This window comes from Orcinus orca, chromosome 13, assembly GCF_937001465.1.
Source record: "Orcinus orca chromosome 13, mOrcOrc1.1, whole genome shotgun sequence".
Classification (NCBI taxonomy): domain Eukaryota; kingdom Metazoa; phylum Chordata; class Mammalia; order Artiodactyla; family Delphinidae; genus Orcinus; species Orcinus orca.
Window position 1 is genome coordinate 45577281 of NC_064571.1, and position 14690 is coordinate 45591970.

Sequence of the window (14690 nt, forward strand, 5' to 3'; positions counted from 1 at the left end):
ATAACTAGAAAACTTTAAGAGAACAAATGGACATGGCCATGTCATTCAGAATTTTTCCAAGGAAAACTGTATTGATATGATTTTATAAATGATATTGATAACAGACTTGATTTTTAGAACTTTTTATTATTGGCATTTTTCATATATATATGAAAGCAGAAAGAATGGAATGATAAGCATAATGTTTGCATGAGCCAGTGGTAACAATTATTAATATATCATTTAATCCATGAGTACTTACATATTGCTAAATGATAATTCTTTTTTTTTAAACATTAACACATACACGCATAACCATAATTCCTTTGTATCACCAAATAAATAGAATAATTAAAATACAGGTTTAATCCTGTGGATCAGTGCTCTAAATCCAAAACTGATTTGCTATGATTTAAATAAAAGTTATCTATTTGAAACTTATTTCATATTATAATCATACCTCTTTTGAATTTAAGATAGTTTTCATATGGTGAGTATTTTTAACTGCTATATTAGCAACATACATACATCCTAAGCCCCCTGCCCCGGCTCAGTTAAAATAACTTGATGTGGGAATTCCCTGGCGGTCCAGTGGTCAGGACTCTGCGCTTTCACTGCCAGGGGTGTGGGTTCCATCCCTGGTGGGGGAACTAAGATCCTGCAAGCTGTGCAGTGCAGCCAAAAAAGAAGATTGATGTAATATTTCTGGTTAAAATGCTTTGGGTACTTTTCTGCATGTAAATATTTAAGTCTTGGATAAAGATAAAATAATATGTTGATACTATATGCATTTAATGTAGAGGGAAAAAGATTATCCCTATGTATAATCTACCTCTCAAAAGTTTAGGGTAACATATTAGAAAACTATAGTTACTGGATTATTAAGGATTTTTAGCATTATTAGAAACAGAATTGTACTCATTATAATTTTTACGTTTAGAGTTTTATTGTTTTCTGAGAGCATATCCATATAGGAAATTTATGTTGTAGCATTCTTTTTTTAATTTAATTTTTATTTTATATTAGAGTATAATTGATCTACAATGCTGTGTTAGTTTCAGATGTACAGCATAGTGATTCAGTTATACATATACATATATCCATTCTTTTCCACATTCTTTTCCCATATAGGTTATTACAGAATATTGAGTAGTTTCCTGTGCTATACATTAGGTCCTTGTTGATTATCTATTTTATATATAGTAGTGTGTATATGTTAATCCCATACTCCTAATTTATTTATGTTTTATTTTTATTTTTTTAAGTTAATTTTTATTGAAGCATAGTTGCTTTATAATGCTGTGTTAGTTTCTACTGTACAGCAAAATGAATCAGCTATACATATAGATTTATCCCCTCTTATTTGGATTTCCTTCCCATTTAGGGCACCACAGTGCCTTAAGTAGATTTCCCTGTGCTATAGAGTATGTTCTCATTAGTTGTCTATTTTATACATAGTATCAATAGTGCCATACTCCTAATTTAAAATGTGTTTTCTTGGGGGAAAATGTGGTAGGGAAATACACAAGAAAGCATTTCTTGGCATTATTATGGAGTAGGATCAGTGAGGTGCTGAGGCTGGCTTGTACCAGTTTGTGAGCCTATTGCTAAATTATAAGGAATTATGTGAGCTGGTGTAAACACAACCATTTAAAAAATTAAGTCATAAATGGAGGTAAATAAACAGTCATTAATATTTTCACTTCTTAATTATTTTACTGCATTTTACTGTTAATCTATGATCTTGAGGTTATTTACGTTTATTGTACCTATATGGTGGAAATACTATTTAATAGTGTGCTGCTTCACATCTCTTTTCATCTCTGTGTTCAGTGACTTCATATTGGTGGCTTGAAGTCAGACATGGTGGGGGACAGCAGCCCCCAACCTTTTTGGCACCAGGGACTGGTTTTGTGGAAGACAATTTTTCCACTGACGGGGGTGGGTAAGGTTGGGGGGATGATGGTTTCAGGATGATTCAAGCGCATTTATTGTGCACTTTGTTTCTATTATTATTACACTGTAATATATAATGAAATATTTATACAGCTCACCATAATGCAGAATCAGTGGGAGTCCTGAGCTTGTTTTCACTTGCCACTCACTGATAGGGTTTTGAATTAAGTCTGCAAGCAGTTGGTTTATTATGGTCTCTGTGTAGTCAAACCTCTCTGCTAATGATAATCTGTATTTGCAGCCGCTCCCCAGTGCTAGCATCACTGCCTCAGCTCCACCTCAGACCATCAGGCATCAGATTGTCATAAGGAGCCTGCAGCCTAGATCCCTTGCATGTGCAGTGTACAATAGGGTTCGTGCTCCTATGAGAATCTAATGCCACCGCTCATCTGACAGGAGGCGCAGCTCAGGTGGTAATGCAAGCATGGGGAGCGGCTGTAAATATAAATGAAGCTTTGCTCACTCCCCAGCCGCTCACTTCCTGCTGTGCGTCCTGGTTCCTAACAGGGGGTTGGGCACCCCTGGTGGCGGGTATTTGTACCATGGAAATTGGAAAGTGCTATAAATCAGGACTTTTTTTTAGGAGCCTCAGAGTAAACATTTACCAGCACACTACTGAATAGGAAGTTCTTTTAGTGTAATATTCTGCGTGTTTGAAGATGCCTTTCTTTTATATCTGTCTCTCAAAATATATATTTATAGGGTGACTGAAAGTCTGGAAGCATAAAACTAGTTATTTCATTATCACCACTGATACTTTATTTATTACCCACAGGAAAATATGACTGGAATTAAAGCACATTAAATAAAATGAAAACAACAAGTAATTATTTTTCCTATGTTTTGCTACTTTTTGGGCATCCTAAATAGATACATAAATAGTGTGTACATGTATTCTGTGATACTGTATGTGTGTGTGTGCATATATTTATGTATATACATATGTAAATATAGTCAATCCTTATTATTTGGGGATTCTGAATTGGCGAATTCCCTAAAATGTATTTGTAGCCCCAAAATTGATACTTGAAATGCTTTTGTAGTCATTCCTGGACATGCACAGAGCGGTGAAAAATTTGAGTTGCCTGACCTGATCACGCATTACTAGCTGAGGTTCAAACAAGGCAACACTCTGCCTTTTCTCCTCTCATACTGTAAACAAGTGTCATTTTTGTGGTTTATTTAGTGCCATGTTTTTCTCATTTTTGTGCTTTTTTTTGGTGATTTCGCTGTTTAAAATGGCCCCTCAGCATGGTGCTGAAGTGCTGTTTAGTGTTACTAACTACAAGAAGGCTGTAATGTGCCTTACAGAGAAAATACATGTGTTAGATAAGCTTTATTGAGGCATTAGTTATAGTATAGTGCTGTTGACTGTGAGTATAACGTTAATGAATCAACAACATATATTGAATAAGATGTCTTTAAACAAAAACACATAAAACAAGATATAGCTGATGAAAATGTTGTGACCAGAGGCTGAAGGAACGTAACCCTGTATTTCCCTTCAGAGCAATGATTCAGTATTTGCTAATTCACTGTTCCCAGTGAGTTTATAGAACATAATTACCTTGAATAATGAGAATCGACATGCAATTTAATGTTTTATTAATTGCTCAAGTAGTTCATAAGTTACATGGTAAATATTCAAATATTTATGAATATGCAGAAATATCAATTAATATAAATGTATCATATTTTTTCCTTTTTTTTTGATGTGGACCATTTTTAAAGTCTTTATTGGATTTGTTACAATGTTGCTTCTGTTTTATGTTTTGGTTTTTCGGCCTCGAGGCATGTGGGATTTTAACTCCCCGACCAGGAATCGAACCCGCGCTCCCTGCATTGGTAGGCAAAGTATTAACCACTGGGCCGCCAGGGAACTCCCTGTATCATATTTTAAAGATTATTTTCTTTTCAACTTTTTTGTGATTCATTAACATTAGAGAAACGGATAGCTTATATAGTTATTCCTCTCATTGAGTGTATTGTTTATATAGATGTTTATCAATAGAGGTCACTTTCTGGAACATTTAATTTGTGATCCTAAAAGGTTTTATCTTGTTTCACCCAGATTGTGTATATGAATCTTTATTGAACACTGCTGTTGACATAGATTCACTAGAAGCACACTCACATTTAGATGAAGTCTGGATCAAAGAAGTGATAAAGAAGTCAGGGATGAAGTTAAAATGGAGCAAATTAAAACAGGACAAAGTCAGAGAAAATAAAGATGCTGTAAAAAGGTAAAACTTAACTGTATAAATTGGGGGAAGGAGACCACATTGTTTTATTCACACTTTTTAATGGAAACATTTGCCGTAAAATTCCTTTTGCAATTAAAATGATGTGTGAGTATAGGTTAAACTTTTCTTCAAAGTGCTTAAAGTATCAAAAAGTATATTATAAAACTCTAAGAGTTATTTTTCTTAGTTTGCTGAGTGTATATATTGATCCTGAATTTTAAAATTTTTTTCAGTTTTGCTCACTGTTATGAAGATACCTACAGTAGGTGGGCAGTCATTATTATTTTATCATAAGTCATTGTATGTATAGAGAGGAAAATAGTTATGTCTAATCAAAGCTAAATGTTGGGTTTTATTGTTAATGGTAGTTCACAGAGATTACTGCAGATCAGTTCACTGGCTATAAAGTGTTTCTGATATTTAAGAAATTAAACTCCTTTGCTGTTAATTGTAGGCCCCAGGCAGATCCAGCTTTATTAATACCAAGGTCCCCAGTTGTTACTATAATGGGCCATGTTGATCATGGAAAAACGACGTTACTTGACAAACTGCGAAAAACTCAAGTGGCAGCAATGGAAGCTGGAGGCATCACTCAGCACATTGGTGCCTTTCTTGGTATGAACACAGATCACCTTACAATGTGCTTGGGAACCCCACATATTATTTTCTTAAAATAGTGTCACCGTATGAAATATATGAATTTAAAGTAAAAGAAAGGCTAAAGCCTAAAGCCATTGGTTTGATGAAATGTAGAGCTGGTGGTTAATAAAGGTTATTTTGTACAGTGTATAAGAAGAAAGTTATACCTTTTGTATTCTAGCTCATTCTTAGTTTGGTTTAATGAGCCTAAGACTCTTCAATGCTAGGTTGTCATAATGTTACCACTCATAATTGAGTAACAACTGTCATTTGCTGAACGCCTAGCATGTGCCCAGCACTGTTCTGAGCACCTTATATGCTTTATCTTTTTTTATCTTCGCAACATCATGAGGTAGGTATTAGTATTCCTACATACATATAAGGAGGCTGAGGCTTGTTTAGGTTGAGTTACTTGCTCAAAGTACACAGCTAGTAAAGTGGCAAAGCCAGCATTTAAACCCAAGGCTGTTGAACTCAAATCCTGAGTTTCTAACTGTGTACTAAATTGCCTCTGTTGCTCAAGACAGTTGTGCAGCTGGTGTTTGCTAATGCAGGAGTGGCTGCCTAGACAACTATCAGTCTGGTTTTTTCTCCAGAATATATTCCAGTTGGTACATTTATGAAAATAGTTATATTCTAGAAATAGGTTGAGTTTTAGTTTGAAATTATTACATGAAAAGAAAACCCTAAAGGTCTCACTGGTATGTTATCACTTTTCATTGTGGAGTGATCCAAATGCATTGTTCTGATTAAGGTTAATGGAAAGAATAAAATTATTTTGAAGAATTATTGATTGTGTTGATAAGGTCATGTATATTCCTTTATATTAATGAAGTATATATTTGAGTGCTTAGAGTTCTTGGATTTCTGTTTCCACAGTTTCTCTGCCTTCTGGGGAAAAGATAACCTTTCTTGATACTCCAGGACATGCTGCTTTCTCAGCAATGAGAGCCAGAGGTGCTCAGGTCACTGACATTATCATATTGGTTGTAGCTGCAGATGATGGAGTGATGAAACAAACCATAGAATCCATTCAGCATGCCAAAGATGCTCAAGGTACTGTGTGGCTGACTTACATGTATCAGGAAGGAAGTTGCTTTCTTTTTTTTAAAGGATCTACTACAAAGTCACTGTTTTTACATGTCGCTCATTTAATCTTCCTGGCAATCCCAGAATTATTATACCTGTTCTACAGGTAAGGTGCAAAGAAAGTTGAATTGTTTTCCCAAAGACATTAACTACTAAGAAGAGTATAGCAGGATTCAACTTGGGACTTGTGACCACAAGTATATTCCTTCCTCTACTGTTTACTTACTTGGCATGATGTGACAATTTAACAGTCTCAAATGACTTTTTAAAAAACGTTTTAATGTTTAACAGCTATAAAAGTAAGCCTAGGATAATGAACCCCTATGTACCCATCACCTCAATTCATTAGGAGTTACAAAGTGGTGATATTCTAATTGTTATTCCTTATTCATTTATTATCTGGAATTCTTCTCTACAAGAGACTTTTCCCTCATCTGCTTTAAATAAGTTCTTATTTGGTCAAAGGTATAAAATCGAAACTTTTGGAAAATACTTGGCTATATTCTCCCTTATTTCTCCATTTAAAAATTGTAATAATAGGGAATTCCCTGGCAGTCCAGTGGTTAGGACTGCACACTTTCACTGCCGAGGGCATGAGTTCAATCCCTGGTTGGGGAACTAAGATCTTGCAAGCCACGTGGCGTGGCCAAGAAAAAAAAATTGTAATAATAAACCCCACACACATACTTTGTACATTCATTCTTATTGTGATATGACCCTACACCCACTGAGAAAATACTGTTGTCTTGAGAAAATGTACCTGAAGGAATGCATCATATTCCCCTAGGTTTGTTGGCAAGAAAAAAAAGAAAGGGTTGACAATCATTGATCTAGTCCAGTGTTTTTTTCATCTCACAACATGAAAACTAAGACCCAGAGGGTGGCGGGAACTTCCCCAGTTACAGTTAATTTGCAACATGCCTGCATTTGGAATCCGGTCTTCTAGCTTGTGTTCCTCTCTTTATTTTTTAATTCCTCAAAACTACCTTTGTGGAATGGGCTATGTTCTTAATGATCCTAGGGAATATAATAAAAATAAGAACGGTAAATCTGTCAGGGACCCTGTAACAAAGCAGTTGGTTGAGATATGATGAATTCCTTACATCATGCTTTCTGTACCTGTTCTCTTGGTGCCTGTTAAGTTCCAGCTGATCGATATAGAATGTACTTTTTCCTAATAATAGGCTGTGGATTGCATAGCTCTTTCGTGTCTATTTTCAATTTCTATTCCTTTGATACCTGAGAAAATTGCAGAGTTGGTGAAACTCAATCAGAGAATTATCTCCTAGAATTTTGTGTGAGTTCTCTAATGAAAGGGTATGTTTAGTAATGACAAGTAGATTATAAGATTATTTGGTTCATTCATTAAGTAAACATTTATTGAGAATCTACTTTGTGTCAGTCACTCAGCTAAGTGTGTATGAAGAAAGAGTTGCTGTAAATCCTAAAAGAAAGTTTACAATAATGGTACTTAGTTTCACCCCAGGGTGAGATGTTGGGTTTTAACAGGGAACTCCTGGAAAGAAGAGGCAAATGATCTAGTGGTATTAGAATTAGAATCTTCTCTTGATTTTTTTTTTCTGGAGATTATCTCTAGTGCAGTTGCTGATCTTGCTTTCAGATTTAAGGATAGTCCTTTCTCTACCCTAAGTACTGTTGTGTGTTTTGTTTTTGTTTTTTAATAATCATAATTGCGTATTCTTAATACAGAATCTTACAATTGCAGTTTTGACATCTCTCATCTGGAATCCTTCATGTGTATAAAGCAGAGTAGGTGGGTGTAAAGTGGGTCTTTTTAGGTCTTTTGTTAGATAAATACATCCGCTGGGTCAAGAGAAGGCCAGAAAACGTTGGCATCTTTCATTGTGAATACCTGGAGTTGAAGTGTCATCATATGCACTCTTCTTAACTCTGTCTCTTTCAGTTCCTATTGTCCTTGCCATAAACAAATGTGACAAAGCTGAGGCTGATCCTGAGAAAGTGAAAAAAGAACTGCTAGCTTATGATGTGGTATGTGAGGATTATGGAGGCGACGTTCAAGCAGTGCATGTTTCTGCACTCACGGTAAGTGCGGGCACCTCAGAGACAGTGTGTTCAGATGGGAGTGCTACACATCATGCACATAGTGCCTTATACCTAGAGAACATTTTGACATCCATAATTTCTGTTGTTGTTTAAAAATTCTCTGAGAACTAGGCGAAGCTGGTATCATTATCCTAGTTTAGCAGATTAGAAATTAGGCTCAGAAAGATTAGTCATCAATCCAGAGGGGTCAGGTTTACCTATTCTTTTCTTACTACGAGGTACTTAGAATGAGGAGAATAAGTGGTGAATGATGTGGGGATAGGATAATAGTAGGATAAAGACTTTTAAGCAGAAACGAAATTCAGTTGGTAATAAAAAGTGCTTGTTTTTAAAGTGAAAAACTATAGAATAGGTCTTGGGGCATTTAAGAGAAATTTAAACAAATAAAACTTTTTACTAATACAGTGTTGAAATATTTGGGTTCAGTTTGTTATTGATTGACTCAGTGTTTCTGTGAACTAAATTGCTGTAAGTTTTATAATGTTATTTATGATGAATTCCATTTTCTTTTAAATTACCAATTATTCTCTTCTGGATAAAATACACCAAGGAAGCTCAGTACCTGCTTTGTGATAGCATTTTCCAATTCTCTTGTCCTATACAGGTTGCTGCTAAGTAAAAATTTCCTTTTTTGTCCATTCTTACCATATTCCATGGTTTACTCGTAATATGGACTTTTTTCCTTCTGATCATTCGATGAAGAAATTGTACTTTATTTGGCCACCTTCCTCCAATTAAGTCTCATTTTATCTTTACTTTTCCTAAATTTGTTACCTCCAAGATGATTAGAAGTTATGCCTCTGTTAATAGTAAAATTATGCCTCTTTTTCTCTGAAACTCATAAAATGCCACCTTACTTGTCTTCTTTCTACTATACCTTGATTGTTACTACGATGTGAAAACCAGATGGCAAGATTAGAACATTTGAAGACATGACCACCTTTTCTGCCCAGATATTAGATGAGTAGATAGATAGATGTAAAGCTGCTTAGGCAAATTTGGAGGCATGGCAAAGATGAATCCTGGGAATGGAGGTAAGAGAGTGGCAGGGAAGTAAGATGAGGCCTTCTTTTCTGATGAAGAATAGAGGACTCTTCATGCAAAGAAACAACCCCAGCTCTACTTTTCAGAGCAGCATTTTGTAAATTGGAATAAATACTAGGAATAAGTAGATGGGTACGAAAAGTGTTTAGTTTGTTTTGTTACAGTTGTTTCTGTTGCTTTATATTGTAACAATTGTGAGCAAGCTCTTAGCTGACATGGAGAATGGAAAAATCCCTTGTCTATCAGTTCCAGTTCCATCACCCGTTAATCAGCTGCATGATCTTGGAGACTTAGAAAGCATAGTAGACATAGATCATTAAAGGTGAAAGAATCATCTAATCTAGCTCCTTCATTTTACAGTTGAGGAAAGGTGATCCAGGAGGTGAACTGATTTTCCAAGGTTGTACAGCTGGGTAGTTGCAGAGTATAGGTTATAGTTTGGGTCTAGTCAGTGCTTTTTCTCCTTATTTATTTAATAAGAGTAAGTAGTGTTTGATTTACTTATTTTACAGGATTCTTGAGTGGATCAGATGAAATCAGTGAAAGCTTGTTCAATTGGATAGAACTTCAATTGTAATGTAGCACTGTAAAGAAAGTGAGAGGAAGAAAACACAATTGTAGAAACAGGTGGAGGACAGAGGGTGAAAGGAGCATGTGTTTATAAAAGGGTATTAACAGGGCTTCCCTGGTGGCACAGTGGTTGAGAGTCCGCCTGCTGATGCAGGGGACGTGGGTTCGTGCCCCGGTCCGGGAAGATCCCACATGCCGCGGAGCGGCTAGGCCCGTGAGCCATGGCCGCTGGGCCTGTGCGTACTCCACAACGGGAGAGGCCACAACAGTGAGAGGCCCGTGTACCGCAAAAAAAAAGGGTATTAACGGACTCTAGTAGATATTCTTAAAAATATATAGATAGATAGATAAATGGATAATATATATATTATGTATATATAATATCTATCTATACATGTATAGCCACTGTTCGTTGCAAGATCAGTCCCTGGGTCAGATTTTCTTGCTTATCTCTTCTTCCCTCCCTCCCTTCCTCCCTCCCTTCTTTCCTCCTGTCAAATAGGGTAATTCATGTTTTGGGGTTTTTTTTAAACATCTTTATTAGAGTATAATTGCTTTACAATGGTGTGTTAGTTTCTGCTTTATAACAAAGTGAATCAGCTATACATATATCCCCATATCTCCTCCCTCTTGCATCTCCCTCCCACCCTCCCTATCCCAGCCCTCTAGGTGGTCACAAAGCACTGAGCTGATCTCCCTGTACTATGCGGCAGCTTCCCACTAGCTATCAGTTTTACATTTGGTAGTGTATATAAGTCCATGCCACTCTTACTTTGTCCCAGCTTACCCTTCCCCCTCCCCGTATCCTCAAGTCCGTTCTCTACGTATGCATCTTTATTCCTGTCCCGCCCCTAGGTTCTTCATAACCATTTTTTCTTTCTTTTTTTAGATTCCATATATATGTGTTAGCATACGGTATTTGTTTTTCTATTTCTGACTTACTTCACTCTGTATGACAGACTCTAGGTCCATCCACCTCACTACAAATAACTCAGTTTCGTTTCTTTTTATGGCTGAGTAATATTCCATTGTGTAACTGTGCCACATCTTCTTCATCTGTTCATCTGTCTGTGGACACTTAGGTTGCTTCCATGTTCTGGCTATTGTAAATACAGCTGCAGTGAACATTGTGGGACATGACTCTTTGAACAATGGTTTTCTCAGGGTATATGCCCAGTAGTGGGATTGCTGGGTCATATGGTAGTTCTACATTTAGTTTTTTAAGGAACCTCCATACTGTTCTCCATAGTGGCTGTATCAATTTACATTCCCACCAACAGTGCAAGAGGGTTCCCTTTTCTCCACACCCTCTCCAGCATTTATTCTTGTACATTTTTTGATGATGGCCATTCTGACCGGTGTGAGGTGATCCTCATTGTAGTTTTGACTTGTGTTTCTCTAATGATTAATGATGTTGAGCATTCTTTCATGTGTTTGTTGGCAATATGTATATCTTCTTGGAGAAATGCCTATTTAGGTCTTCTGCCCATTTTTGGATTGGGTTGTTTGTTTATTTGATACTGAGCTGCATGAACTGCTTGTAAATTTTGGCGATTAATCCTTTGTCAGTTGCTTCATTTGCAAATATTTTCTCCCATTCTGAGGGTTGTCTTTTCATCTTGTTTATGGTTTCCTTAGCTGTGCAAAAGCTTTTAAGTTTCATTAAGTCCCATTTGTTTATTTTTGTTTTTATTTCCATTTCTCTAGGAGGTGAGTCAAAAAGGATCTTGCTGTGATTTATGTCATAGAGTGTTCTGCCTATGTTTTCCTCTAAGAGTTGTATAGTGTCTGGCATTACATTTAGGTCTTTAATCCATTTAGAGTTTATTTTTGTGTATGGTGTTAGGGAGTGTTCTAATTTCATTCTTTTACAGGTAGCTGTCCAGTTTTCCCAGTACTACTTATTGAAGAGGCTGTCTTTTCTCCATTGTATATTCTTGCCTCCTTTATCAAAGATAGGTGACCATTTGTGCGTGGGTTTATCTCTGGGCTTTCTATCCTGTTCCATTGATCGGTATTTATGTTTTTGTGCCAATGCCATACTGTCTTGATTACTGTAGCTTTGTAGTATAGTCTGAAGTCTGGGAGCCTGATACCTCCAGCTCCATTTTTCTTTCTCAAGATTGCTTTGGCTATTCGGGGTCTTTTGTGTTTCCATACAAATTGTGAAATTTTTTGTTGTAGTTCTATGAAAAATGCCATTGGTAGTTTGATAGGGATTGCATTGAATCTGTAGGTTGCTTTGGGTAGTAGAGTCATTTTCACAATGTTGATTCTTCCAATCCAAGAACATGGTATATCTCTCCATCTGTTTGTATCATCTTTAATTTCTTTCATCAGTGTCTTATAGTTTTCTGCATACAGGTTTTTTATCTCCTTAAGTAGGCTTATTCCTAGCTATTTTATTCTTTTTGTTTCAGTGGTAAATGGTAGTGTTTCCTTAATTTTTCTTTCAGATTTTTCATCATTAGTGTATAAGAACTCAAGAATTTTCTGTGCATTAATTTTGTATCCTGCTACTTTACCAAATTCATTGATTACCTCTAGTAGTTTTCTGGTAGCATCTGTAGGATTCTCTATGTATAGTATCATGTCATCTGCAAACAGTGACAGCTTTACTTCTTCTTTTCCGATTTGGATTTCTTTTATTTCTTTTTCTTCTCCTATTGCTGTGACTAAAACTTCCAAAACTATGTTGAATAATGGCAGTGAGACTGGGCAGCCTTGTCTTGTTCCTGATCTTAGTGGAAATGCTTTCAGTTTTTCACCATTGAGGACGATTTTGGCTGTGGGTTTGTCATATATGGCCTTTGTTATGTTGAGGAAAGTTCCCTCTATGCCTACCCTCTGGAAGGTTTTTATCTTAAATGGGTGTTGAATTTTGTCAAAAGCTTTGTCTGCATCTATTGAGTTGATCATATGGTTTTTCTTCTTCAGTTTGTTAATATGGTGTATCACATTGATTGATTTGCGTATATTGAAGAATCCTTGCATTCCTGGGATAAACCCCACTTGATCATGGTGTATGATCCTTTTAATGTGCTGTTGGATTCTGTTTGCTAGTATTTTGTTGAGGATTTTTGCATCTATGTTCATAAGTGATATTGGCCTGTAGTTTTCTTTCTTTGTAACATCTTTGTCTGGTTTTGGTATCAGGGTGATGGCCTTGTAGAATGATTTTGGGAGTGTTCCTCCCTCTGCTATATTTTGGAAGAGTTTGAGAAGGATAGGAGTTAGTTCATCTCTAAATGTTTGATAGAATTCGCCTGTGAAGCCATATGATCCTGAGCTTTTGTTTGTTGGAAGATTTTTAATCACAGTCTCAATTTCAGTGCTTTTGATTGGTCTGTTTATATTTTCTATTTCTTCCTGTTTCAGTCTTGGAAAGTTGCGCATTTCTAAGAATTTGTCCATTTCTTCCAGGTTGTCCATTTTATTGGCATATAGTTGCTTATAGTAATCTCTCATGATCCTTTGTATTTCTGCAGTGTTAGTTCTTTCTTCTGCTTTTTCATTTCTAATTCTATTGATTTGAGTCTTTTTTTTTTGGCGGTACACGGGCCTCTCACTCTTGTGGCCTCTCCTGTTGCGGAGCACAGGCTCCAGATGTGCGGCTCAGCGGCCATGGCTCACAGGCCCAGCTGCTCCATGGCATGTGGGATCTTAGCGGACTGGTGCACGAACCCGTGTCCCCTGCATCAGCAGGCGGACTCTCAACCACTGCGCCACCAGGGAAGCCCTCTCCTTTTTTTTCTTGATGAGGTGGCTAATGGTTTATCAATTTTGTTTATCTTCTCAAAAAACCAGCTTTTAGTTTTATTGATCTTTGCTATTTTTTCCTTCATTTCGTTTTCATTTATTTCTGATCTTTATGGTTTCTTTCCTTCTGCTAACTTTGGGGTTTTTTTGTTCTTCTTTCTCTAGTTGTTTTAGGTGTAAGGTTAGGTTGTTTATTTGAGATGTTTCTTGTGTCTTGAGGTAAGATTGTATTGCTATAAACTTCCCTCTTAGAACTGCTTTGCTGCATCCCATAGGTTTTGGTTTGTCGTGTTTTCCTTGTCATTTGTTTCTAGGTATTTTTTTATTTCCTCTTTGATTTCTTCAGTGATCTCTTGGTTATTAAGTAGTGTATCGTTTAGCCTCCATGTGTCTGTATGTTTTACAGATTTTTTTCCTGTAATCGATATCTAGTCTCGTAGTATTGTGTAATTCATGTTTTTAATGCTTAAAGAGAAAAGTGTTAACTGTCGAGAATTATTTGGCTTTCTGATCCTGGTATTTATATTTACAGATATTAGTTATTAATGTATATTAACAGGTTTTTTGTTATTAAAGGGCGATAACATGATGGCTTTGGCAGAGGCAACAATTGCTCTTGCAGAAATGTTAGAATTGAAAGCAGACCCTACTGGTCCAGTTGAAGGAACAGTAATAGAATCTTTCACAGACAAAGGAAGAGGGTAGGTCTGTTAAAATGGTTGCTTTCTAATAATTTTCATTGTTTTTGTGACTTGATTATATAACAGTATCTTATGTTTATTGCACATTATTGTTAATCCCTGAACAATATTTTCAAAGCATTTGTTTTAAAAAATATGGATTTCCCTGGCAGTCCAGTGGTTAAGACTCCACGCTTCCACTGCAGGGGACACGGGTTCGACGCCTGGTTGGGGAAGTTCTGCATGCCACTGCGGTGCAGCCAAAAAATGTATATTTTTTTAAATAAAAATAAGAAGTATTTTATTGCACTGGCACACAGAACACAAACATGCAGTTATCAGTAGATCTTAGCGAATATGTGTATACATTTAGTAGTCATATTTAGGTGACTTAGTAGTTCAATTTGCTTGGTATCTTTTTTTCTCCCCACTGACTTAACTGAATTGCTAAAGCCTTATAGACTAACATAACTTGGAATAAAATGGCAATTGTTGCATTTTAGGGTTTCTAAATTCTTTATGTTCTTACCCATTAATATATAGTAAGATTGTTGGAATAGTGTTCTCTTCTTTAATTTCCCTCCCTATTAGCAAAAGAGGTCTTTTCACTGCTTAACAAATTATAGAAAGGAGATTAGGATTCTGT

General features: G+C 36.2%; 1 protein-coding gene across 8 annotated transcripts in view; it reads left to right on the forward strand.

Annotated features, from left to right (window-relative positions):
• Nucleotides 1-14690, forward strand: part of MTIF2 (mitochondrial translational initiation factor 2) — a 42392-nt gene that overhangs the window by 20866 nt on the left and 6836 nt on the right. For 7 of the 8 annotated variants that reach the window (XM_049695958.1, XM_012538470.3, XM_049695960.1 and 4 more), the window contains 5 exons: nt 4007-4178; nt 4633-4793; nt 5697-5873; nt 7831-7970; nt 13941-14065. In XM_049695958.1, coding sequence (XP_049551915.1) covers nt 4007-4178; nt 4633-4793; nt 5697-5873; nt 7831-7970; nt 13941-14065 — 775 coding nt within the window. Of the gene's footprint in view, nt 1-4006; nt 4179-4632; nt 4794-5696; nt 5874-7830; nt 7971-13940; nt 14066-14690 lie in introns of those variants that run through there. The other variant, XM_033414212.2, reaches the window with a different exon arrangement.